General features: G+C 53.2%; 1 protein-coding gene across 1 annotated transcript; it reads left to right on the top strand.

Annotated features, from left to right (window-relative positions):
• Window positions 1-6,098: 6,098 nt before the first annotated feature.
• On the top strand, window positions 6,099-21,020 carry PTGES (prostaglandin E synthase). The gene is made up of 3 exons (XM_002820295.6): window positions 6,099-6,442; window positions 10,571-10,653; window positions 19,489-21,020. Exons 1-3 carry the CDS (start codon window positions 6,317-6,319, stop codon window positions 19,736-19,738), a joined length of 459 nt encoding a protein of 152 aa, XP_002820341.1. The 5' UTR covers window positions 6,099-6,316; the 3' UTR covers window positions 19,739-21,020.
• The last annotated feature ends 3,025 nt before the right edge of the window (window positions 21,021-24,045 follow it).

The following is a 24,045-nucleotide window of genomic DNA, read 5'->3' as shown; positions in this document are numbered from 1 at the left end:
GCCCCAGGAGGACAGATGTTAGGCAGTAGGGATAATAAGTTAGATGGTGTGAGGCCGGGCATGGTGGCTCATGCCTGTAATCTCAGCACTTTGTGAGGCCAAGGCAGGCGGATCACCTGAGGTCAGGAGTTTAAGACCAGCCTGGCCAACATGGCAAAACCCCATCTCTACTAAAAAATACAAAAATTAGCTGGGCGTGGCCAGGCACGGTGGCTCACACCTGCAATCCCAGCATTTTGGGAGGCCGAGGTGGGAGGATCACCTGAGGTCAGGAATTTGAGACCAGCCTGGCCAATATGGTGAAACTTTGTTTCTACTAAAAATACAAAAATCAGCTGGGCGTGGTGGCACTTGTCTGTAATCCCAGCTACTTGGGAGGCTGAGGCAGGAGAATCACTTAAACTGGGAAGGCGAAGGTTGCAGTGAGCCGAGATCGGGCCACTGCACTCCAGCCTGGGTGACAGACCAAGACTCTGTCAAAGAAAGAAAGAAAGAAAGAAAGGAGAGAGAGAGAGAGAGAGAGAGGAAGGAAGGAAGGAAGGAAGGGAGGGAAGGAAGGAAAAGAAAGAAAGAAAGAGAGAGAGAAAGAAAGAGGGAAGGAAGGAAGGAAAGAAAGAGGGAAGGAAGGAAGGAAAGAAAGAAAGAAAGAAAGAAAAAGACAGAAAGAAAAAGAAAAAGAAAGAAAGACAGAAAGAAAGAAAAAGAAAGAAAGAAAATTAGGGCATGGTGGTGGGCGCCTGTAATCCCAGCTACTCTGGGGGCTGAGGCAGGAGAATCTCTTGACCCCAGAGGCAGAAGTTGCAGTGAGCCGAGATGATCGCGCCCCTGTACTCCAGCCTGAGCGACAGAGCGAGACTCCGTCTCACAAAAAAAAAAGTTAGATGGTGTGTTATTGGGTGATATGCGCTATGGAAAGAAAAGTGGAGGCAGGGAAGTGGCCTCAGGCGTGGGAAGGGCAGGGCAGACTGCAGAACAGATAAGGTGGCCAGGGTGAGCCTTATGGAGAAGGTGACGTTCAAACCACGATTTGAAGGAGATGAGATGTCAGCCTCGTGGAAACCTGGGGGAGAATTCTAGGCAGAGAGATCCATCATAGCAAGGGCACAGAGGCAGGACTGTGTCTGACAGATTTGAGACCAGCATGGAGGGTAGTGTGGCTGGGCTTAGTGAGTGAGGGGGCCGGAAGAAAAGAGGAGTTCCGAGAGAAATGGGGAGCAGACAGGACAGGACCATGAGGTGTTGTCCAGACGTTGGCTATTATTTATTTATTTAAGACAGCAGAGTCTCACTCTGTTGCCAGGCTGGAGTGCAGTGGCGTGATCTCAGCTCACTGCAACCTCAGCCTCCTGGGTTCAAGAGATTTTCCTGCCTCAGCCTCCCGAGTAGCTGGGATTACAGGCCGGCGCCACCACACCCAGCTAATTTTTTGTATTTTTAGTAGAGAGGGAGTTTCACCATGTTAGCTAGGATGGTCTCAATCTCTTGACCTCATGATCCTCCTGCCTCAGCCTCCCAAAGTGCTGGAATTACAGGAGTGAGCCACCGCGCCCGGCCCAGATAGCTTTACTCTGAGTGAGATTGGGAGCCACTGCGGTATTTGCTGAAAAGGAAGGAAGTGATTTGACTTTTTTTTTTTTAAGCAAAAATGAAAAATCCTAGATTTCTAGGCTTGGCTGAGTCAGAGGAGGTGGATCACCTGAGGTCAGGAGTTCAACACCAGCCTGGCCAACATGGTGAAACCCTGTCTCTACTAAAAATACAAACACTAGCTGGGCGTGGTGGCACATGCCTGTAATCCCAGCTACTCCAGAGGCTGAGGCAGGAGACTCGCTTGAACCCAGGAGGCGGAGGTTGCCGTGAGCCGAGATCACGCCATTGCACTCCAACCTGGGCAACAAGAGCGAAACTCTGTCTTAAAAACAAACAAAAAAATCACTGTGCATTTATTTCCCCATCACTGGCTACAGAAAGCCTAGCAATACTCCCAAAGGTCAGGAACCAGCAGCAGAGGTGGGGCCACTTCCTCCTCTCTAAGCCTCCTCTGATGTTAGGGACAATCAGCCAGCATGAAGAGCTTGGTTTCTGATCCTCAGGAAATGCCAAGGAGGGCGCTGGACTAAGCCACAGGATGGCTTTCAACAGGGCAGCGCCTCTGCTCAGGGTTTCGAATGGGAATAGGAAGAACTTTCACTTTCATGGGTCAAAAAAATATAGTAAAGTAAAAAGGTTTGAAGATACATCTCAGTGACTTTTTTCTCTTTTTGAGACAGAGTCTTGCTCTGTCGCCCGGGCTGGAGTACAGTGGTGCAGTCCTGGCTCACTGCAACCTCCGCCTCCCAGGTTCAAGTGATTTTCCTGCCTCAGCCTCCTGAGTAGCTGGAATTACAGGCACACGCCACCACGCCCAGCTGATTTTTGTATTTTTAGTAGAGACGGGGTTTCACTGTGTTGGCAAGGCTGTTCTTGAACTCCTGACCTCAAGTGATCCCCCTGCCTCGGCCTTGCAAAGTGCTGGGATTACAGGCATGAGCCACCAGGCCCAGCCCATCTCAGTGACTTTCGACATATGCATTCACCTGGGTAATCACCACCCAGATGTAAAATATTTCCAGGGGCTTCTGTTGTCCTCATTGTTGTGGGCACACTGCTGTAGTTCCCGTGGGCCTCAGGACCAGGCCACAGTGAGTATCCCCCAGTCCCCAGCACTGTGCACACACCATCTCCTGTCCCCCACTCTCTGCAAGGCAGGGGACACCAAGCCCATCTTACAGGCAAAGAAATGGAAGCTCAGAGAGGAGTGACACCACCATCACCGTCACCCCCAACAGCCAAAACAGCAGCTTCCATTGGCCAAGGGCAGCTTCAGGGAAATTCTTGGCCAAAGATCAGAGATTTTGTCCTCCTTGGCAGGCCCTGGCTTAGCAGGTTCATTTCAGTAGACAGTGAGGAAAAGATTCCTATCTTGAGATCACGTCCATCAGTTATACAAATTCCCCTACACAGTCTCTCTTATTTTCAGCTCAGGGTAGCAGGAGGTGATCGTCTGCTCTTTGCCCCAAGCTGGTTTTCCCAGCCTCTGCTTTCTATCTTGTTATTTCAGAAGACCAGTCAGGGAAGAGCCACTCTCCCTAGTCCAAGGAGGACAACCAAAGGGCCCCTCCTGGGCTGTGTCTGGTCCACGATTCTGGGGGTGGTACAGCCACCAGATCCCAACCTCGTAACTGAGCTTTTTGACAAGGAAGGTAGCTGCCTGCAGGGGTTCCCACGGGCTGGGGGCAAGAGAGGCAGGGATTCTCTCTTCTCCGACAGAAATATCAGCCAGAAGCGAACTTGCACAGCTCCTCCGACAGAAATATCAGCCAGAAGCGAACTTGCACAGCTCCTCCGACAGACAACCAGAGATAAAACGTGTCTCAGGACATCTTGTACTTTCCATGTTCCGTCCCTGATGGTATGGTGACCTATCATTTATCTTGTGGGGCCGGGACAGCCTGGCCTGGCAGTTCCCCATGGGAGTCAGTTTATCAAGCACATCTTTTGTTCGGATAAAGGACTGCTTGGCACACAGCAAATGGGCAAGGCACCACCCCCACCTTGCTCGCACCCACCTCCCCCAGCAGCAAGGGCAGGGTTTTCTATGAGTGTCCCTCCTGACAACCCTACTAGGTAGGGATCATTATTCCCTTTGAGCAGGAGGAAACGGAAGCTCAGAGGCTGATACTGAATACAGCGCCTACCGTGTTCCAGGGGCTTAATAATTATTTAGCTCCCACAACTGCGCTGGGGAGTGACTTAGGGTCAGCTGCATGTTACAGCTGAGGAAACTGGTTCAGAGGAGGAACCTGCCTGCCCAAGGCCACACAGCTACAGCTGAGGGCTGGCTTTGGGATTCGAAGCTGGCTAAATGTGGCTCTGGCCAATCTTCCCTTTGATCTCTGCTGCTTTGGGGCATAGGTTGGACTGACACAGCTGTCCCTATGGGCCGGTGCTGTCCCAAAGCACCTGGTCAAGCCCAAGAGTGAAGTAGGCATGGGAAACTGGTTTCTCCCTTTCCCCTTTGCCCCACTTCCCCAGGGCACCTCTCAGCAAAGCCAAACGTGTTGGCAAAAATAAATGAGCAAGAACTGTGTACAAGATCCCTGCCCTTGGCCAGGTGCGGTGGCTCATGACTGTAATCCCAGCACTTTGGGAGGCCGAGGTGGGTGGATCACAAGGTCAAGAGATTGAGACTATCCTGGCCACCATGGTGAAACTCCATCTCTACTAAAAATACAAAAATTAGCTGGGCGTGGTGGTGCGCACCTGTAGTCCTAGCTACTTGGGAGGCAGAGGCAGGAGAATTGCTTGAACCTGGAGGTGGAGGTTGCAGTGAACTGAGATCATGCCATTGCACTCCAGCCTGGGTGACAGAGCAGGAGTCTGTCTCACAAGAAAAAAAAAAAAAAAAAGATCCCTGTCCCTGTGGAGGTCCTGCCAGAACCCGGGGAAGGGGGCAGGATGCAGCAAAGTGAGGATTTTTTTTGAGACAAGAGTCTCGGTCTGTCACCCAGGCTGGAGTACAGTGGCGCGATCTTGGCTCACTGCACCTCCACCTGCCAGGTTGAAGCGATTCTCCTGCCTCAGCCTCCCAAGTAGCTGGGATTACAGGTGTCTGCCATCATGTCTGGCTAATTTTTGTATTTTTAGTAGAGAGGGGGTTTCACCATGTTGGCCAGGCTGGTCTCGAACTTCTGACCTCAGATAATACACCCCCCTCGGCCTCCCAAAGTGCTGGGATTACATGTGTGAGCCACCTGGCCAAGGTGAGGATTTTGAGGTGAGGGATTCAAAGAATCTTAGGAAACAAACGTTGATGCTTTCTTTCTTTTTTGAGACAGAGTCTTGCTCTGTCACCCAGGCTAGAGTGCAGTGGTGAGAACATGGCTCACTGCAGCCTCAGCCTCCTGGGTTCAGGTGATCCTCCCACTTCAGCCTCCTGAGTAGCTGGGACTACAGGCGAGCACCACCATGCCCAGCTAATTTAAGATTTTTTTTGTAGAGACGGAGTCTCCCTATGTTGCCCAGGCTGGTCTCAAACTTCTGACTTCAGGTAATCTGCCCCCCTCGGCCTCCCAAGGTGCTGGAATTACAGGTGTGAGCCACTGCGCCTGGCCTGGTGATGCTTTCTACTGAAGAGTCAGTTGATAGGTCTTTCAGGGAGATCTTGTGATGAAGCATCAAAGCATTTGACTGGGGAAAGAGTCCCAGGATAGTCAAGTGATGCTCAGGAAGTCAGTGGAGCCACGTGCTGGTTCCCCATCTCTGCTATAGCAAATTACCACAGACTTAGTGTCTTAAAACAACACAACTTCCTTCTCTGACAGTTCTGGTGGATGAAGCCTGAAGTGGGTCTCACAGGGCTAAAATCAAAGTGTTGGGAGGGCTGCGTTCTGTCTGGAGGCTCAGGGAAGAGTTTGTTTCGTCCCCTTTTCCAGTTTCTAGAGGCCCCTGGTATTCCTTGGGCCATGATCCCTCCTTCATCTTCAAAGCTAGCAGGTTAGCGTCTCTCCTGTCGGACCCCTATTCTGTCCTTTCATCTCCTCTCTTAATTCTGCCTCTGTTTTTATACTTTTCTCTAGTTCTACTGCCTCCCTCTTGGAAGGGCCCCTCTGATTACACTGGGCTCACCCAGATAAACTAGGATAATTTCTCCCATCTCAAGATCCTTACTAAATGCCATGTGAAAAGTCCCTTTTGCCACATAGTCACAGTCACGGGTTCTAGGGCTTGGGACATGGATGTCTTTAGGGGTGGAAGGTGTCCTTCAGCCTGCCACAGATGGCAAAGTCATGTCCTTGTGGCTGCAGCTCCATTGTCCAGGCTGAGTGTGGGGGCGCATGGCGTGGTTCTCATGCGCACCACCTACCCTGACCCTGCGGAGGTGGGCAGGAGGCAGCGACACTCACCACGTGCAGAGGTCCTGCCAGGTGCCCAGCCTCATCATTCCCTAGAAGGCAGGCACCGCCACATGCTCTCACACTATAGATAAGGAAACAGCTTTGAAACAGATTTGAAAGTGTTTGAAGATTTGCCAGGAAGGAGGGATCCAGAGCCAGGGACTGGGTCCGGGACACCCCGAGACTCTTTGCTTCTTGGAGCTCCAGGGACTGCTTGTCTTTCTCTTCACAGGAGAAGGGGGCCCTGCTGCCGCTGCCGTGGGGCGGGGCGTGGGCGGTGCTGGCTGCAGAAAGGCTCTCCCCGCCCTCTTTGTGCTTTCCCTGCAGGCTGCTCCTCTGTAGAGCTGATCACACCCACAGTTGAGCTGCGCTGGCCAGAGATGCCTGCCCACAGCCTGGCGATGAGCAGCCCGGCCCTCCCGGCCTTCCTGCTCTGCAGCACGCTGCTGGTCATCAAGATGTACGTGGTGGCCATCATCACGGGCCAAGTGAGGCTGCGGAAGAAGGTACGTGCCTCCCTGGGGGTCCCCGGCCTGGGCCATACTTGCTTCTCTCCACGTCCTGTCAGGAAAGCCTCGGGATAGGGAAACGTGGCCAAGGTGTGTGCAGGGCTGGGAGGTGGGCACCTCTTCCAGCCCCACCGGGTGGCTCCCTGCCAGTCCCGCGTGTCAGCAAGGCCTGCACCTTCTCCTCTCTGGCTTAAGAGCACTTACTCGCCTGCTGTGCCACCGGGCTGAGTTCTTGGCGTGGAGAGAGCCAGAGAGTGTCTGTGAGAGAAGCAGGTTCTGGAGGGTGGAGTGTGGGAGCGTGACAGCACAAAGCCTCTGTCTAACCTGGTGGCTTCCCGGCACGGGAGGTCTGATATCTGGGTGGAGTGGGAACCGGCAAAACAGGAGTCCGAGAAACATTTAAGTGGAAATTCCCAACTCCCGGCAAATGTCACTAACAAGCCCACTGCAGCCTCCAGAGGCCGGCTCCCAGCCGGGCACCGTCGGGGTGCTCAGCGAGGAATTTCCCCACTAATCCGAGCCCCTGAACCAAAACAACATTAATGAGTCCCAGAACTGGGCCGGGGCAAGTTCCAGTAGCATCCGTCACACTGGACTGCGAGTCTGCAAAGTCATAGGCCGAGCTTGTCGGCTGTCCTGGCGGCAGAATGCAGAAAGACCCCAGGCACCTGTTACTTCCTCCCCAGGTATTTTAATAAAGCAATCATTTCCTGAAACTGTCTCTGTCTTCCCCTGTGTCCAGTTCAAAGGCGAGGCGAGGCGAGACTGGCTCTGGCACTGCATGCGGGTGGATCCTGGGGAGTGAGGATCTTGGCCACAAGCCAGGCTCAGGCCCTGCTGCAGGTACAGGCAGGATTAAAGGCAGGGCAGCTGCCCAAGTGATAGGATGCCCGGAGGCTACAGCACACTGATGGCTTCTGACTTCTCCCTGCCTTGGCTGGTCCCGGGATATGGGATCCAGGCATCAAGCAGAATAGCTGCATTCACTTATTGAATCCTTCCCAGAGGACCGAACGTAGCCCGGAGCTGAGCATGAGATCCCCGCTACAGCCCTGAGGAGTAGGGGAGGCGCCATAGTCATCCCGTTTTCTAGGTGAGGAACCTGGGCTCAGAGAGGAGACATCACTTGTGAAGGTCACACAGCCCCACAGTATGAACTCTAGTGTCCAGCTTCAGAGCCCACATCCTGTCTTGGAGGCGGGGGTTTCTGTTTTGTTTTTTTTTTCTGCTGTCCAGTCTGGAGTGCAGTGGCATGATCTCTGCTCACTGCAACCTCCACCTCCCAGGTTCAAGCAATTCTACTGCCTCAGCCTCCCCGGTAGCTGGCATTACAGACACACACCACCATGCCCTGCTAATTTTTGTATTTTTAGTAGAGATGGGGTTTCACCATGTTGGCCAGGCTGGTCTTGAACTCCTGACCTCAGGTGATCCACCCGCCTCGGCCTCCCAAAGTGTTGGAATCACAGGTGTGAGCCACCACACCTGGCTGAGGCTTGGGTTCTTAACAGCAGGCCAGCGATTCCTTTTTTTTTTTTTTAATTATTACTTATTTATTTTAGAGACAGGGTCTTGCTCTGTGGCCCAGGCTAGAGTGCAATGGTGCGATCATAGCTCACTGTAGCCTCGACTTCTCGGGCTCAGGTGATCCTCCCACTTCAGCCTCCCAAGTAGCTGGGACTGTAGGTGTGCGTTACCGCTCCTAATTTTTTATGTTTTTGGTAGAGATGGCTTTTGCCATGTTGCCCAGGCTGGTCTCAAACTCCTGGGCTCAAGTGATCCTCCCATCTTGGCCTCCTGGAGTTCTGGGATTACAGGTGAGAGCCACTGTGCCCAGCTGTGATTTCTTTTTAACATGAATTCAGGGAGGGGAGGAGGAGAACCTGTCCCAGAGCCTTTCTGCCTGATTGGCAGGGACACCGCAGAAGGAAACCCCCACTCCTTGGGCTGCTCCTGAGGTGTTCCTCATGACAACATGGCCCCCTCTTATCTCTGCTCTGGGTGCTAAGTGTCATCCAGGAAGGACTTGCTGGAGGTGACAGTCACAGGCCCTGGCTCCTCCACCCACCAGCCTGGGGACCTGGACAAGTCTGGGAGCTCAGTGTCCTCATCTGTAAACAGGGGTCGTGACAGCAGTGCCAGGAGAATGCAACGCCCCACCAATGTTTGTCCTTAAGACTTATAAGTAACTGAAATTAACATGAGCACAGCAGCCTCAGGTCACTTTCAAGGGACCGCAACCAAAGGCTGGCCTCCCACCCTAGCTAAGGCGGCACCCCGGCCGCTGACACTGGGGGGCTTCCTGGTCTGCACTGCAGCTGGCTCTGGCCTGGCTGATTTGTATTTGAGTTGTATCTCCAGGGGGAGCAACTCCATGGGCAGTGGACTCCTAAAGGCAGTGCCCACTGTATGCTGAGGCCCCTTGAAACATATCACGGATCCACGGACAGAGCCTTCGGTGTTGGTGATTCACTGATTTAAGGGCCAGCAGAGAGGAATTTTGGGTGTGAAGGTTCCAATCTCAAAGATCTGAGCTGCATTCTCCTCTGGGGTAGGGCAGGGCAGGCCCACCAGGGAGGACAAACCAGCCCTTGGGGGACAGTCATGAGTCAGAAGCACAGGATTTGCCATCAGCTGAACAATTTAGAAAACCTGCTGCTGAGATTCAGGCTCTGCTGTGGGCCTGGTGGGGTCTGACTGTCTGGATGCCAGCAGGGAACAGTGGAGCAGGAGTCATGGGCCTCCGATGAGCTCAGTGTGACTTTATGTCTCTGCTTTCCAATGAGAGAAAGTGACAATTCACTGAGCACCTCCTTGTGCTGGGCATTGTCCTAGCGGCTTCTCCAGGTCTCCCTCTCACTCGTCACACAGCACATGAGCTGTGATTTCTCCTGAGTTTTCAGAGTTCAGGATCCTGTGGTTAATCAGTGCGGAGCTGGGTTTTCAGCCCAGGGCTCTCAAGACCTTCTCACGGCTTTTAGTGCAAAGTCCAAATTCTTCAGGTGCTGCCAGGACCCCTGATGACCCCTGTCCCTTTACCTTGGGTCCCTGTCCCTTGCCCTCTGTGCTCCAGTGTGCTGGTTTTCTGTTCTTCACACATGCCCGGCTTCTTCCAGCCTCAGGGCCTTTGCACGTGCTGTCCCTTCTGCTTTGAATGTTGTTGCTCCAGCCCTCCCTTCATCTGGTTAATGTCAATGCATCTTTCAAGCCTCAGATTGTTTGTTTTATTTTTTTTGGAGACAGAGTCTGGCTCTGTTGCCCAGGCTGGAGTACAGTGGCGAGATCATGGCTCACTGTAGCCTCGACCTCCTGGGCTCAAGCAATCCTCCTGCCTCAGCCCCCCTGCCAAGTAGCTGGGACCACAGGTGTATACCACCACACAGCTAATTTTTGTATTTTTTATAGAGATGGGGTTTCATCATGTTGCCCAGGCTGGTCTTGAACTCCTGAGCTCAAGTGATCCACCTGTCTTGGCCTCCCAAAGTACTGAGATTACAGACATGAGCCACCGTACCCAGCTTGTTTGTTTGTTTTAGAGATGGGGTCTTGCTATGTTGCCCAGGTTGGTCTCAAACTCATGGAAGCTCAAGCAATCCTCCTACCTTACAGGCGTGAGCCACCGCACCTGGCTTGTTTTAGAGATGGGGTCTTGCTGTGTTGCCCAGGCTGGTTTTGAACTGCTGGGCTCAAGCGATCCCCCTGCCTTGGCCTCCCAAAGTGCTGGGATTACTGGTGTGAGCCACCTCATCCAGCCCTAAGCCTCAGCTTTCATGTCACTGCCTCAGAGAAGCCTTCTCAGACCCTCAGACTGCGTCAGGTCCCACGTAAATATTCTCAAGGCCAGCCGTGTCTTCTCCTTAACAGGTGAGACACCCTGGCCTTCCCTGGTTCATAGGCAACTCCCCCATCAGACTGTGAGCTTCATAAAAGCAGAGACAGGGGGCCTTTTCATGGTGAGCTACCAGCCCCTCGCACAGGGTAGGAATTGTGGATGATGGTTCGATGGGTGTGTGTGTAACTGCACCTCTGTCCTGCCACTGTGAACTCTGGTCATGGACAAAACATAGCCCCAGGCGACTGGGCCGTTTGTCTCACGAGGAGTGACTCTCAACTGGTATATTTCAGGCCTTTGCCAACCCCGAGGATGCCCTGAGACACGGAGGCCCCCAGTATTGCCGGAGTGACCCCGACGTGGAACGCTGCCTCAGGCAAGTACTTTGGGCCCCTGGCCTGGCCACACCTGGCCACGGCCTGCCCTATCAGACCTTCTTCTGCACACAGGGGACTTGGAGGACTCACAGGGGCTGAGGTTTTCTGTGTTCCTGATCTTCTCTGACTGTTTTACTGTATTCAGTGATTTAATTTCAAATGAACTTTGGAAAAGTAAGACATGGTCATGACTCACAAAGTGAGAAAGGTGGTGTCTTCCGTGAACATTCAGTCTCCCTCCTACCTCTGACCTCCAAGCACTATGCAGTTCTACTGGCCAGGGGCAAACACTCCTGCCAATGGCCGTGCATCTTCCCACAGAGATTTTCTGCATTTACAAACACGTGTGCCATGCTTTTCCCGTTCTGCCCCATAGAATCACCCTTTATCTGCTGGTCTGTACTATGCTTTTTTTTTTTTTTTTTTTTTTTTTTTTTTTAATATGACAACAGAGGTTGTTCCATATCGGCTCACAGAGGAGTTGCATTCACTGTATTGGTGCTCCAGTATTTATGTTGCCACTCTGTTGAATGTACGGCCCATAACTTCCCTAACCGATTCCCCTGCAATGGGCATTTGGGCTCCTTCTGTGTTATGAACAGAAGGCCTCAACACCTCTTTTTTTTTTTTTGAGACAGAGTCTCGCTCTGTGGCCCAGGCTGGAGTGCAGTGGCGCCACCTTGGCTCACTGCAACCTCCACCACCCGAGTTCAAGCGATTCTCCTGCCTCAGCCTCCCTAGTAGCTGGAGCTACAGGCGTGCACCACTATGCCTGGCTAATTTTTGTGTTTTTAGTAGAGATGGGGTTTCACTATGTTGGCCAGGCTGGTCTGGAACTCCTGACCTCAGATGATCTGTCCGCCTCAGCCTCCCAAACTGCTGGGATTACAGGCGTGAGCCACCACACCCGGCCTCAACACTTTTTTCATTTGCCTTTATGGGTATGTGTGAGCAAAACCGCAGGATGCAACAAAATCATTTCCCACTACTGGTATGGGAGCCATTTTTCCATCCCTCTGACAACTCAACTGACAACTCATTGTATTGGCATATTTGGGTGGATCCCTACCAAGGTGATAGGTGAAAATTTATATCACATTTTCATTTTGCTTGGCACTTCTTTATTCTTAGTGAAGTTGAACATCTTTTCATATGCTTAACATCCCCCTGGTCAATTAAAATGAATTTCCTCATTATAAAAATCAGAACTCATTACAGACGATTTGGGTAATACTGAAAAAGCACAGAGACAGAAAGGAAAACCACTCACAGTTCTAATCACAGTTCACACTTGCATCTCTCTCCTCTTTGTCTTCTATAGCTAAATATTTTCCATAAAATTAGGCATGCATTAGGTACACCCAATTTGGAGTTCTGATTTTCTTTTATTAACATTATTTTGCAGACACTTTCCATGTTGGTAAATGTTACTAAAAAAATTACTCTTGACCAGATGTGGTAGCTCATGCCTATAATCCCAACATTTTCAACGGCCGGCAGATCACTTGAGGTCAGGAGTTCTAGGCCAGCCTGGCCAGCATGGCGAAACCCTGTCTCCACTAAAAATACAAAAATTAGCTGGGCATGGTGGCACGGGCCTGTAGTCCCAGCTACTCGGGAGGCTGAGGAGGGAGAATAGCATGAACCCAGGAGGCGGAGGTTGCAGTAAGCCGAGATTGTGCCGCTGCACTCCAGCTTGGGGGATAGAGCGAGACTCCATCTCAAAAAAAAAGATTCTTAAAAAACTGGCTTCGTAAAATCCCTTCAGAGACTAAATGCTAATTTCACATAATCACAGTCAATATCAAAATTTTTTTGGCAGCGTCTGCCATCTTTTACCAGTTAGCTGGAGAGTGAGGCGGTGGCACTCCAGGGGTTGGGGTCATCAGAAGAGCTTGAAGGGGAAGTAGGGAGGACGGAGAGCTGGACAGGCTGAGGCCGGAGACAAACTGTCGCACGGGTCTCAACACATTCCCCTGCACCACAGGCGGAAATGGGTGGGACACTGTCATTTAAATAATACAAATTTCTTTCACTTGAAAGAAAGTCTGTGGGTTTTTTTTTCTTATGTTTTTCTTGGCCATTGACAGTAATATGTCCACTTGTGGTTTTAAAAAAATTACAGACCTGTGTCGTGTAGGAAGTGAAGTTCCTTGCTATTTCACCCTTTCAAATCCTTCATATGAGGCCCGTCTCTCCATTAATGAGCACTTACTACATCCAAGACACTGTGCTAAGCACTGGCTGTACTTTCATGAACAAAAGCCTTCTCCATACATGACTTCCATTGGTGACTCCTGTCCCTGGCTGTCGTGGCCCTCCTGGACAGTGGAGAAGGATGGGATGAGCTGTCCAGGCAGCAGGAGGCCAGAATGGTGGGTCACCCGGGGCCAGCTCACAGCAGCCACCAAGAGGATGCGTTTTGGCTCCTCCCAGGCTGCAGAGGTTTTATGTAGCAAAGCTTTCATGTGGCACAGGAGTGGCCAAGTGGCCTTACAGATACTTGGTTTATTTTTACTGGCTGAAACCACGCCCCATGGAGAGACAATAGACCTGGGTGGTGCCGAGACATTTCCACCCAACCACTCTTTTTTTTCTTTCTTTCTTTCTTTTTCTTTTTTTTTTTTTTTTTGGAAACAGAGTTTCGCTCTTGTCTCCCAGGCTGAAATGCAATGGCACGATCTCGGCTCACTGCAACCTCCGCCTCCCGGGTTTGAGCAATTCGCCTGCCTCAGCCTCTTGAGTAGCTGGGATTACAGGCACCTGTGACCACGCCAGCTAATTTTTGTATTTTTTTTTTTTTTTAAGTAGAGACAGGGTTTCACCATGTTGGCCAGGCTGGTCTCGAACTCCTGACCTCAGGTGATCCACCTGCCTCAGCCTTCCAAAGTGCTGGGATTACAGGTGTGAGCTATTGCGCCCAGCCCAAAATAACCCATCATCTATAGTACTGGGGTTTAAATGGTTGAAATTCATTTCAGCACTTTCTGAGTGCCTCTTATCTAATAATACTTTATAGCCATTTGGTGAGGACTTACTGGAGGCCAACTGTACACTGGGCCCATGTCAGACCTGGGGAGTGCCTGGGTCCCCTGGGCCCCTCCTCTGCTACCTGATTTCACAAACCTCATGGAAACTTGAGCGTGCAGAACTAAGAGAATTCTATATCCTGCCATCTGCTACCGGAGAACTGGCTGGAACCCGAAGAGGGAGACCACCTGGTAGCAAAAGTTGGTTAAATATTAGACCAGGGTTTATGGTATGATTCAAGTCACCCTTCTGTCAAATAGGAAAGCACTTCAGTCTTGGTTCTTGGAGCATAAATCTGCCTTGCAGGTTAGCACATGCTGGAGTCCAAATGTAAGCCTAGTTCTGGGAGAAGCCAGGGACCAGCCACCTTTTCAGGATACCTATCCGGAGTTCCTGGCAATGTGTATTTGGGCCAGAATCTGAGGTTGGGTGTGTGGAACTGCACAGAGGGGTTACCTGTGTGGTCCCAAAGAAGGGAGGCAAATGTGCGACCTAAGCTTGGAGCATTTCTGTTTGGAGCGTATAGACTTAAACTGAGTGAACTGGTTTGTCAGGAAATTGGGTCCCAAAATGTCAGCCCTAGAAGTCCCTTAGATGTCATCCAGCATGTACATTTTGTACACAGTGAACACAGTCCCAGAGAGTGAGAGAGACTTGCCTGAGGCCGTGGAGCTAATAAGCACCACAGCAGAACTGGAGGTTTCCAGCCTAACACTCCCTTCCAGCTGCACCGTGAAGTGCTCAAAAAAAAAAAAATTTTTTTTTTTTGAGATGGACTCTTGTTGTCCAGGCTGGAGTGCAGTGGTGTGGTTTCGGCTCACTGCAACCTCTGCCTCCCGGGTTCAAGTGATTCTTCTGCCTCAGCCTCCTGAGTAGCTGGGATTACAGGTGCCTGCCACCACACCTGGCTAATTTTTGTATTTTTAGTAGACACAGGATTTCACCATGTTGGCTAGGCTGGTCTTGAACTCCTGACCTCAAGTGATCCACCTGCCTCGGCCTCCCCAAAGTGTTGGGATTACAGGCGTGAGCCTCCTTGCCCGGTCTTTTTTTTTTTTTGGTGACAGGGTCTTGCTCTGTCGCCCAGGCTGGACTGCAGCGGAATCCCGGCTCACTGACGCCTTGACCTCCTTGGCTCAAATGATCTTCTCACCTCAGCCTCCTGAGTAGCTGGGACCACAGACACATGCCACCATGCCTGGCTAATTTTTAAATTTTTATTGTTGTAGAGACGGGATCTTGCTATGTTGCTCAGGCTGATTCCAAACTCCAGGGCTCAAGTGATCCTCCCACTTCAGCCTGAGATCACAGATGTGTGCCACCACACCCAGCCCCATAACGTGCTTTTGATTCATTTGGCCTGAGCATCTGAGGGCAGTCAGAAAGTCTGGCAAAGCCAAGAGGGTGAAGTGAGCTTTAGCGACGGTGTCCAGGACAGGGCTGGTGATGGCAATGGAGGAGATGGCGGCTTGCTTAAAATCTCCCTACTCAGCCGAGCACAGTGGCTTACATCTGTAATCCCTGCACTTTGGGAGGCTGCGGCGGGTAGATCACCTGAGCTTAGGAGTTTGAGACCAGCCTGGCCAACATGGCAAAACCCCGTCTCTACTAAAAATACAAAAATTAGCCAGGCGTGGTGGGGCTCGCCTGTAGTCTCAGCTACTCAGGAGGCTGAAGCATGAGAATCACTTGAATCCAGGAGGTGGAGGTTGCAGTGAGCTGAGATCACGCCACTGCACTCCAGCCTGGGGCACAGAGTGAGACTCTGTCTCAAAAAAAAAAAAAAGATCTCCCTACTCAGTGTCCAGGAGTGTTGTAAGCACTTTCCAGGAATTCACTTACTTGGCACTCTGAGGAGGAGCCTGGCACTCTCGGCTCTGCTCCCGAGGCTGTCCCCCTACGGGAAGGCGATTTCACTGTCTTGTATACCTGCCTTTGAAACGAAGCAGGCACTGCATTGTATCAACCCTGACACAAAGTCAAGGAAATTGCCACTGTGGATGCCAGCAGGGCTGGGGGAGAGAAGAGGAGACCCTGTGGAGCAGCCAGCGGTTGTCTCTGTCCTGGCCATCTGGGGATCACTGTCCTCACCGCTGTCACCTATGCAGGAAAATTCAGCTGGTGTGGAAGAGTCTGTGGAGGGTGAGGGCAGGCCTGATGCTGCAGGAGGCGATACAAGTCCAGTCTAGCAGGAATTTGCTTTGGGTGGCTTTTACCTTAAAAAAATGGTTATTATTTGAATGATGCATTTCACCCAAGCATGTCTGTGGTACGTGCCTGCCTCCATGTCTCTCGCTTTGGAGCCTGGAGGTGGGAAGAGGGAGGTGAGCTTTCTTCCATCATTCATTGGTGTCTCCATTGCTCCCGGTCTCTGGCCACTGCAGCCTCGGAGGGGCCCCTCTGCGGTTTGAGACAGACCAGGCGAGGGAGGGAGGGCTGGGCCAGCCCCAGGGGCTGACAGTCAGAGCTCCTGACCACCTCTCCTCCTACGCTGGTGACCGCTGAATTGCTGCCCAATGGCTGGAAACAGAAGGTGGGGCTCAGTCCCCGCTTTTTCTGCAAGGCCTGCTCCTCCCCAGCCTGCAGACGTGCCAGGCAGAGCAGGATCCACGTCTGCCATGAACTTCCCGTCTTGCTCCTCCTTCCCGCCCTGTGTTCCCCAACTTCTTTCCTTCACCCACTCTTCAGGGATTGGCTATGTTTGTGAACTATCTGTACCATGATTCTCTTAACAGCTTTCCAAACATTGACTTACTCTATTTTTTTTTTTTTCTTGAGATGGAGTCTCGCTCTGTTGCCCAGGCTGGAGTGCAGTGGCGCGATCTCAGCTCACTGCAACCTCTGCCTCCCGGGTTCAAGAGATTCCCCTGCCTCAGCCTCCCGAGTAGCTGGGACTACAGGCGCCTGCCACCACGCCTGACTGATTTTTGTATTTTTAGTAGAGATGGGGTTTCACCATATTAGGCAGGATGGTCTCGATCTCCTGACCTCGTGATCTGCCCGCCTCAGCCTCCCAAAGGACTTACTCTTAAAATATCAACACATACTTTAAGGAATAGCTGAGTGAATGGGTTGCATATGCTGGTTGTGCTTTTCCTGAAACTTTCAAATAAACATTACAAAACTCCTCATCCAGGTGGCACTCCCCTGTGAATCACTTGTGACAGGCAGACCTCATTTTGGGACATAATCAAAAATGGGTTTCCCAACGGTGTCCCTCTAATCAGCCTGTAGGGGGATGTGGGTACCCACAGCTCCATTGCCAGAGGACAGAGTGATTTTTGTTTTGTTTTGTGTTTTGGTTTTTTTTTTTTTTTTGAGACAGAGTCTCACTCACTCTGTCGCCCAGGCTGGAGTGCAGTGGCACAATCTTGGCTCACTGCAACCTCCACCTCCCAGGTTCAAGTGATTCCCTGCCTCAGCCTCCCAAGTAGCTGGGATTACAAGCACACACCACCATGTCCAACTAATTTTTTTTTTTTTTTGTACTTTTACTAGAGATGGGATTTTGCCATGTTGGCCAGGTAGGTCTCAAACTCCTGTCCTCAAGTGATCCACCCGCCTCAGCCTCCCAAAGTGCTGGGATTACAGGCATGAGCCACTGCACCTGGCCAAGGATGGAGTGATTTTGGAGGAACATCTATTGCCTTTCCTCATCAGTCCTGGTAACGGACTTACTTGACAGGGAGATGGCCCCAGTCTTTGGTTTCTCCCTCTCTTTTATTTTATTTATTTATTTTTTTGAGAGGGAGTTTCCCTCTTTTTGCCCAGGCTGGAGTACAATGGCACGATCTCAGCTCACTGCAACCTCCGCCTGCCCGGTTCAAGTGATTCTCCTGCCTCAGCCTCCCGAGTAGCTGGGATTACAGGCATGCACCACCACGGCTGGCTAATTTTGTATTTTTCGTAGAGACAGGGTTTCACCATGTTGGCCAGGCTGGTCTCAAACTCCTGACCTTAGGTGATTCGCCCGCCTTAGCCTCCCAAAGTGCTGGGATTACAGGCGTTGAGTCTGTACTCTCCCTCTTATGTCTTCCCTGAGGGCAGTACCCCAGGATCTATCCAGAGCCAGCCTCTGACACAGGCAGGCCACAGTGTTCCCCACCGCTGGGTGAGACCTGCCCTGCCACAGACTTGCTTTCCTTGTGTCTGGGTCGCGAGGTCAGGATCTGCGGGAAAAGGAGAAGAGGGGTTCATATCAGTCTCGAGATATGGGGACCCAGACGCCAGGTGCTGTGTCCTGAGTTTGGCCTGAGAAAGATCTAGGCCCTGCTGGGTTTACAGGAGTTTTGTACACTCAGATTGAATTCCTCTCCTGCTCTTATTCTGCCTCACTCTCTCGTGCACCACACTGTAGCCATGGGGTCACTTTTCTGCACATTGAACACGCTGTGCTTATTCTGACCTCAGGACCTTTGCACACACTGCTCTTCCTTCCTGGAATGCTTTTCCCCTCCGGGGCCAGCTTCTCATCATTCAGGCTTCTGCACGGATGTCTCTTTCCCTGCCCACCCGCACCCCAGGCACGCTGCAGAGCTTCCTACAGTGTGAGGTGGCCAAGCACTCCAGGCCCCCTCTTTCCTTTTGGTCAGGCCCACACACCATCGCCCTGGCCCAAGGATCGTCTTGCCAGTGGGAGGGAAGAGGAGGACCTTGCAGCGGGTCCCCACTCAGTGCTGCTAGTCTGGGCCTGGCCCGAGGAGACGGTGTTATCGGTGGAATGTATGTCAGCAGGAAGGCCTGGAGAACATGCTTCTGTTCCTGCACCTCACACGCGTGGCCTGTCCTTGGGAGAGGTCATGCCCTGGGCACTGAATTCCTGTTTATTTGAGCTTCCAATGTGGCAATCTATGGGTTTAGTTGCTCATTCAGTCTCTAATTTATGGGACTCAACCTCCCCACCCTTCATAAAGGAGGCCGGCCATTAGTAGGAGTCTGGAAAATGTGAACCAGCAGAAGTAGGTGAGTTTTCTGAGTTTTCTTTCTTGGTCATTTATTTATGGTGGGGTTATACAGAGCCCCTCCGCCCCCGCCACACATATGCACATGCTTGATTCCTTTCAACAAAAAAAGAGGCAGGAAAGGTTGTGTAAAATGAACAGCTTCACTGGGGGCTGGCCATCGGTGAGTGGAAGCCAGTGGGGCTGGCTCCAGTGAGTGGAAGCGGATCTTGTTATGTTTGTCCCTGAAAGGATAGGTGGTACTTAGATTTAGGGGAAGAAGGAGACAGAGCCCGGCATTCATTTCAAAGGCCTGTTCTTGGGCTCTAGCCCCTTCTACTCGGGAGGCGCCCAGGAAGCTGCATTCAGAAGGAGGATGACCTCAGGCCTGACTCAGAGAAGCCCTGCCCTGGAGGTAAAGAGGTCAAACTCGAGTCAGAACTCAGTTCCAATCCCAACTCCTCCACTCGTTGGCTCTGTAAAGCACTCAGCACCTCTGAGTCCCACTTTTCCTGCCTGGTGTCCAAGGGCTAGAGAGGAAGGAGGGGGAGAGTATGGCAGGAGTGGGGTCCTGGCAAGCCCTAGAGGTATGGTAAGAGCATCCTGGACCAGTAGCCCTCTGTGACTCCCAGCCCATGACGTGGCCTCGCTGCCTCAGCTGCTTGCAAGCATAAGCTTGGAGCTGCCTTCTTCTGGACTCTGGGGTATCCATCTCCTTGACCTGGCCATGAATGGATTTGAGTGTGTGATATGCCTGAAATGACCCCCGGTGGGTCAAAGCACCCCAGCTTCCATGACACTCTCAAAAGGGCCTATGGCCCCAAAGCTAACACCTGGCTGACCGCACCCCTCTTGTCTCCCCAGGGCCCACCGGAACGACATGGAGACCATCTACCCCTTCCTTTTCCTGGGCTTCATCTACTCCTTTCTGGGTCCTAACCCTTTTGTGGCCTGGATGCACTTTCTGGTCTTCCTCCTGGGCCGTGTGGTACACACCGTGGCCTACCTGGGGAAGCTGCGGGCACCCATCCGCTCCGTGACCTACACCCTGGCCCAGCTCCCCTGCGCCTCCATGGCTCTGCAGATCCTCTGGGAAGCGGCCCGCCACCTGTGACCAGCAGCTGACACCCCCTTGGCCACCAGACCATGGGCCAAGAGCCGCCGTGGCTGTACCTGGGGACTTGATGTTCCTTCCAGATCGTGGTGGTCCCTGAGTCCTGGTTTCCTGGCAGCCTGCTGCATGTGTGGGTCTCTGGGCCCAGTGGGCCTGTGTGTGTGCCTGTGCCTGTGTATGTGTATGTGTGTGTGTGTATGTTTCTTAGCGCCTTGGATTCCTGCATGAAGTGGCTGATGGGAACCATTTCAAGACAGATTGTGAAGATTGATAGAAAATCCTTCAGCTAAAGTAATAGAGCATCAAAAACATCACTCCCTCTCCCTCCCTAACAGTGAAAAGAGAGAAGGGAGACTCTATTTAAGATTCCCAAACCTAATGATCATCTGAATCCCCGGCTAAGACTGCAGACTTTTCAGACTCACCCCAGAAATTCTGGCCCAGCCAATCTAGAGGCAAGCCTGGCCATCTGTATTTTTTTTTTTTTTCCAAGACAGAGTCTTGCTCTGTTGCCCAAGCTGGAGTGAAGTAGTACGATCTGGCTCACTGCAGCCTCCGCCTCCCCGGTTCAAGCGATTCTCCCGCCTCAGCCTCCTGAGTAGCTGGGATTACAGGCGCGTATCACCATACCCGGCTAATTTTTGTATTTTTAGTAGAGACAGGGTTTCACCATGTTGCCCAGGAGGGTCTCGAACTCCTGGCCTCAAGTGATCCACCCGCCTCGGCCTCCCAAAGTGCTGGGATGACAGGCATGAATCACTGCGCTCAGCCGCCATCTGGAGTTTTAAAAGGCTCCCATGTGAGTCCCTGTGATGGCCAGGCCAGGGGACCCCTGCCAGTTCTCTGTGTAAGCAAGGCTGGGGTCTTGGGTTCCTGTATGGTGGAAGCTGGGTGAGCTAAGGACAGGGCTGGCTCCTCTGCTCCCACTGACGCTTCCCTTGCTGTTGGCTTTGGATGTCTTTGCTGCAGTCTTCTCTCCGGCTCAGGTGTGGGTGGGAGGGGCCCACAGGAAGCTCAGCCTTCTCATCCCAAGGTTTGAGTCCCTCTAAAGGGCTGTGGGTGGAGGACCGGGAGCTTTGGGTGACCAGCCACTCAAAAGAACTTTCTGGTCCCTTCAGTATCTTCAAGGTTTGGAAACTGCAAATGTCCCCTCGACGGGGAATCCCTTTGTGTGTGTGTGTGCGCGCGCGCGTGTGTGTGTGTGTGTGTGTGTGTGTGGTTTCTCCTAGACCCGTGACCTGAGATGTGTGATTTTTAGTCATTAAACGGAAGTGTCTGACCAGCTCGGCCCAGCACCTCGTCTTGGGTTGCGCGTTCCTGGTGTTCCCTGCTGCCCAAGCTGGCCTGATGCTCCAGCGCGCTGGGCGTTCTTGCCGGTGACTGTCTAGAGCCAGTTTGGCGGGACAGGATCTCTGGCGCAGACACCAACGCGCCCTGGCTGGGTGCTAATCACACAGCAAGCAGCAGCCTCCTGCCTCCCGTTGAGGGGGGTAACGTGGCATCTGGCGATGGGAGCCAGGAGCACCCAAATCCTGCCCCGGCCAGGTCACCCCTCCCTGCGGGGCTGCCCCACCCGCGGGCTGCCATTATCAGCACAGTCAACGAGGACACCGAGATTCCAGGAGGCCAGCGCCCGGAAGTGCAGGGCCAGGTCTGAAAGTCGGGGCTGCCAAAGTCCCTGGGCGGAGCCCCTGTGCTGCACGGCCTCACTTTCCCTGAACGCCCCCCCCAGCACCCCGAGGCCGGAGCCCCTCTGACGGATGGGACCTGCCGCGCCGGGGGTGCTCCGGGCAGCGCAGGGACCCCAGGCCCCGCCAGAAAGCGCCGTGAGGCCCCGGGTCCCGTTCGGAGCTGAGAGGGGAAACACTGCCCCCTGGTGGTAAGGGGACGCCTCTGTTTTGGGCCGCGGCGGCTAGCCGGAGAGAAACGGGAAGGGCGCGATCCAGTGTTGAGCACCTACTGTTTGCTAAACGTTGGGCTGGGCATACTAGTTGGATTTTTTCCAACTTATGTCTGTAATTCAAGCACTTTGGGAGGCCGAGGTGGGACGATCTGAGCCCAGGGGTTTGAGACTAGCCTGGGCAACAGAGCCAGATCCCCTTTCTACCAAAAAAAAAAAAAAGAATTAGCCGGGTGTAATGGTGCCTGCCTGTGGTCCCAGCTACTCGGGAGGCTGAAGCGGGAGGATCGCTTGAGCTTGGGAGGTTGAGGCTGCAGTGAGCCGAGATCCCACCACTGCACTCCAGTCCGGGCAACAGAGGGAAACTGTCTCAAAAAAAAAAAAAAAAAAATCCCCAAAACAATCCGAGGTGGGAGGCATTTCTGCTTTTTAGATGAGGAAGGTGAGGCTTTTTAGATGAGAGAGGCGAGGTTCACAGGAAGGAGACTTGTGGGGGCGGGTCTCCTCACAGGGGAGAGGTGATTTGCCTGCTGTCTCTGGGCTGGGACGCTGTAAGGCCAGAGGGAAGACAGATCCCAGGGCAGGGGCCATCCAGGAGGTGAACCCAGCGTGCATTTTTGTTGTTGTTGTTGTTGTTTTAGATGGAGTCTCACTCTGTCACCCAGGCTGGAGTGCAGTGGCGCCATCTCGGCTCACTGAAACCTCTGCTTCCCAGGTTCAAACGATTCTCCTGCCTCTGCCTCCCAAGTAGCTGGGATTATAGGCATGCACCACCACATCCAGCTAATTTTTGTATTTTTAGTAAAGACAGGGTTTCACCATGTTGGCCAGGCTGATCTCGAACTCCTGACCTCAAGTGATCTGCCTGCCTCAGCCTCCCAAAGTGCTGGGATTACAGGCGTGAGCCACCGTGCCTGGCCACAACAGCGTGCATTTTTATATTTATATTTTCCTTCCTGGGGAAAGAGGGGCTCTGTGGGCAAAATAACCTGCTGGGAACCCACCGGCCCCAGGTGAGGAGGGGCATCGGATGCCCATGGCAATACGGTGAACCTGGGGCGTGGGTGAAGGAGGCAGCCCCTGCCACACTGGAGCCGCAAAGACCACGAGACTATGAGGTCCCCTGCCCGGCACCGCCCCTGTTCTGTCGGCTTGCGAGCACCTCCTCAGGGTGGGGTGGTGCCCAATGCGGGGGTGGCAACCTCATCCTGCCCCCTGCCCCATGCAGCTCCAGCCTGGGGTGGGCGGGCTCCGCAGGACGGCGGCGCCGTGACAACCCCAAGCGCTCAGCGCCCTGATGGAGGCAGATGGGGCCTTTTAACCCCTGCTGGGGAGCGGCTGCCTGGGGAGGGGGCAACTCACCTGCGGTTGGGGGTGAAAGACCGGTTTTAAGGGAACTGTCCAAGCCAAGAAAGCAAGGAGCAAAGAGAAGAGCTCAGCAGCTCTCCCCAGACCCCTCCACCTTGAGCTTGGGAAGTGGAGGGCGGTGGGGAGAGTTGGGGAGGGGAAGTGTGAGGGTTGATGGTGTGGAGGGGAGATGTACGGAGGGGTGTGGAGGTAGGGGGAGGGAGTGGGGGTGGGGGAGGGATGGGGTATGAAAGGGAGGCATGGGGGGTGTGGAGAAGGGGTGGATATGGAAGGGAGGGGTAGCGGTGGGGTGGGTGTTGGGGGTGGATGTGGGGGAGGGGCAGGTATGGAAGGGAGGGGCAGGGGTGGGGGTGGGTGTGGGGGAAGATTGGGACATGGAAGGGAGGGGTGGGGTGGGGTGGGTGTGGGTGTTGTGGGAGTGGTGCATATGGGAGGGAGGCTTGGGTTGGGCTGGTTTGGGGGTGGGTATGGAAGGGAGGTGGGGGTGGGAGACAGATGGGCATAGAAAGGAGATGTAGGTGTGGGAGGGGCTAAAGGGATCAGCAGTGTGGGGTCACTGGAGTCTCTGGCCCTTATCAGGGAGTCTGGGGCTGTGGGTCACGCCGGGATGGGCTTGGCATGGCTGGCTTTGTTTCCTAAGGGGACCTCTGGCTCTGCCGTGGGAGGGCAGGGGGTGTGGACAGCTGGGCAGTGGACACAGTGGGCAGTGGCGTGGCTCTTGTTTCCCCAGTGGCTTGGACAGTCCCCTGGCTGCTCACCCAGGAGCTGGAGGACCCAGGTGTGGGGGAGAGAAGGGAGGGGCACTACCCAGGATGGTGTCTGGGCTGCTATGAGGAGCCCATTGAATTTTTTAAGGGCGAGAAGGAGGCCCTGGAGGCCTGTGCTGCTCCCACCCAAGATCAGACCCAACCCTCGGGGATGGGGAGGGCCAGGAAGAGGTCTCCTGGCTCCACAGCCAGGGCCCCAGGGAGCCAGTGCCCATCTCCAGGGCAGCAGTGGAGCACAATGGGCCAGCGAGGCAGGGAGGGCATCTCATGGT

This window comes from Pongo abelii, chromosome 13 (assembly GCF_028885655.2).
Source record: "Pongo abelii isolate AG06213 chromosome 13, NHGRI_mPonAbe1-v2.0_pri, whole genome shotgun sequence".
Classification (NCBI taxonomy): Eukaryota; Metazoa; Chordata; class Mammalia; order Primates; family Hominidae; genus Pongo; species Pongo abelii.
This window is presented reverse-complemented; position numbering and strand designations above follow the sequence as displayed.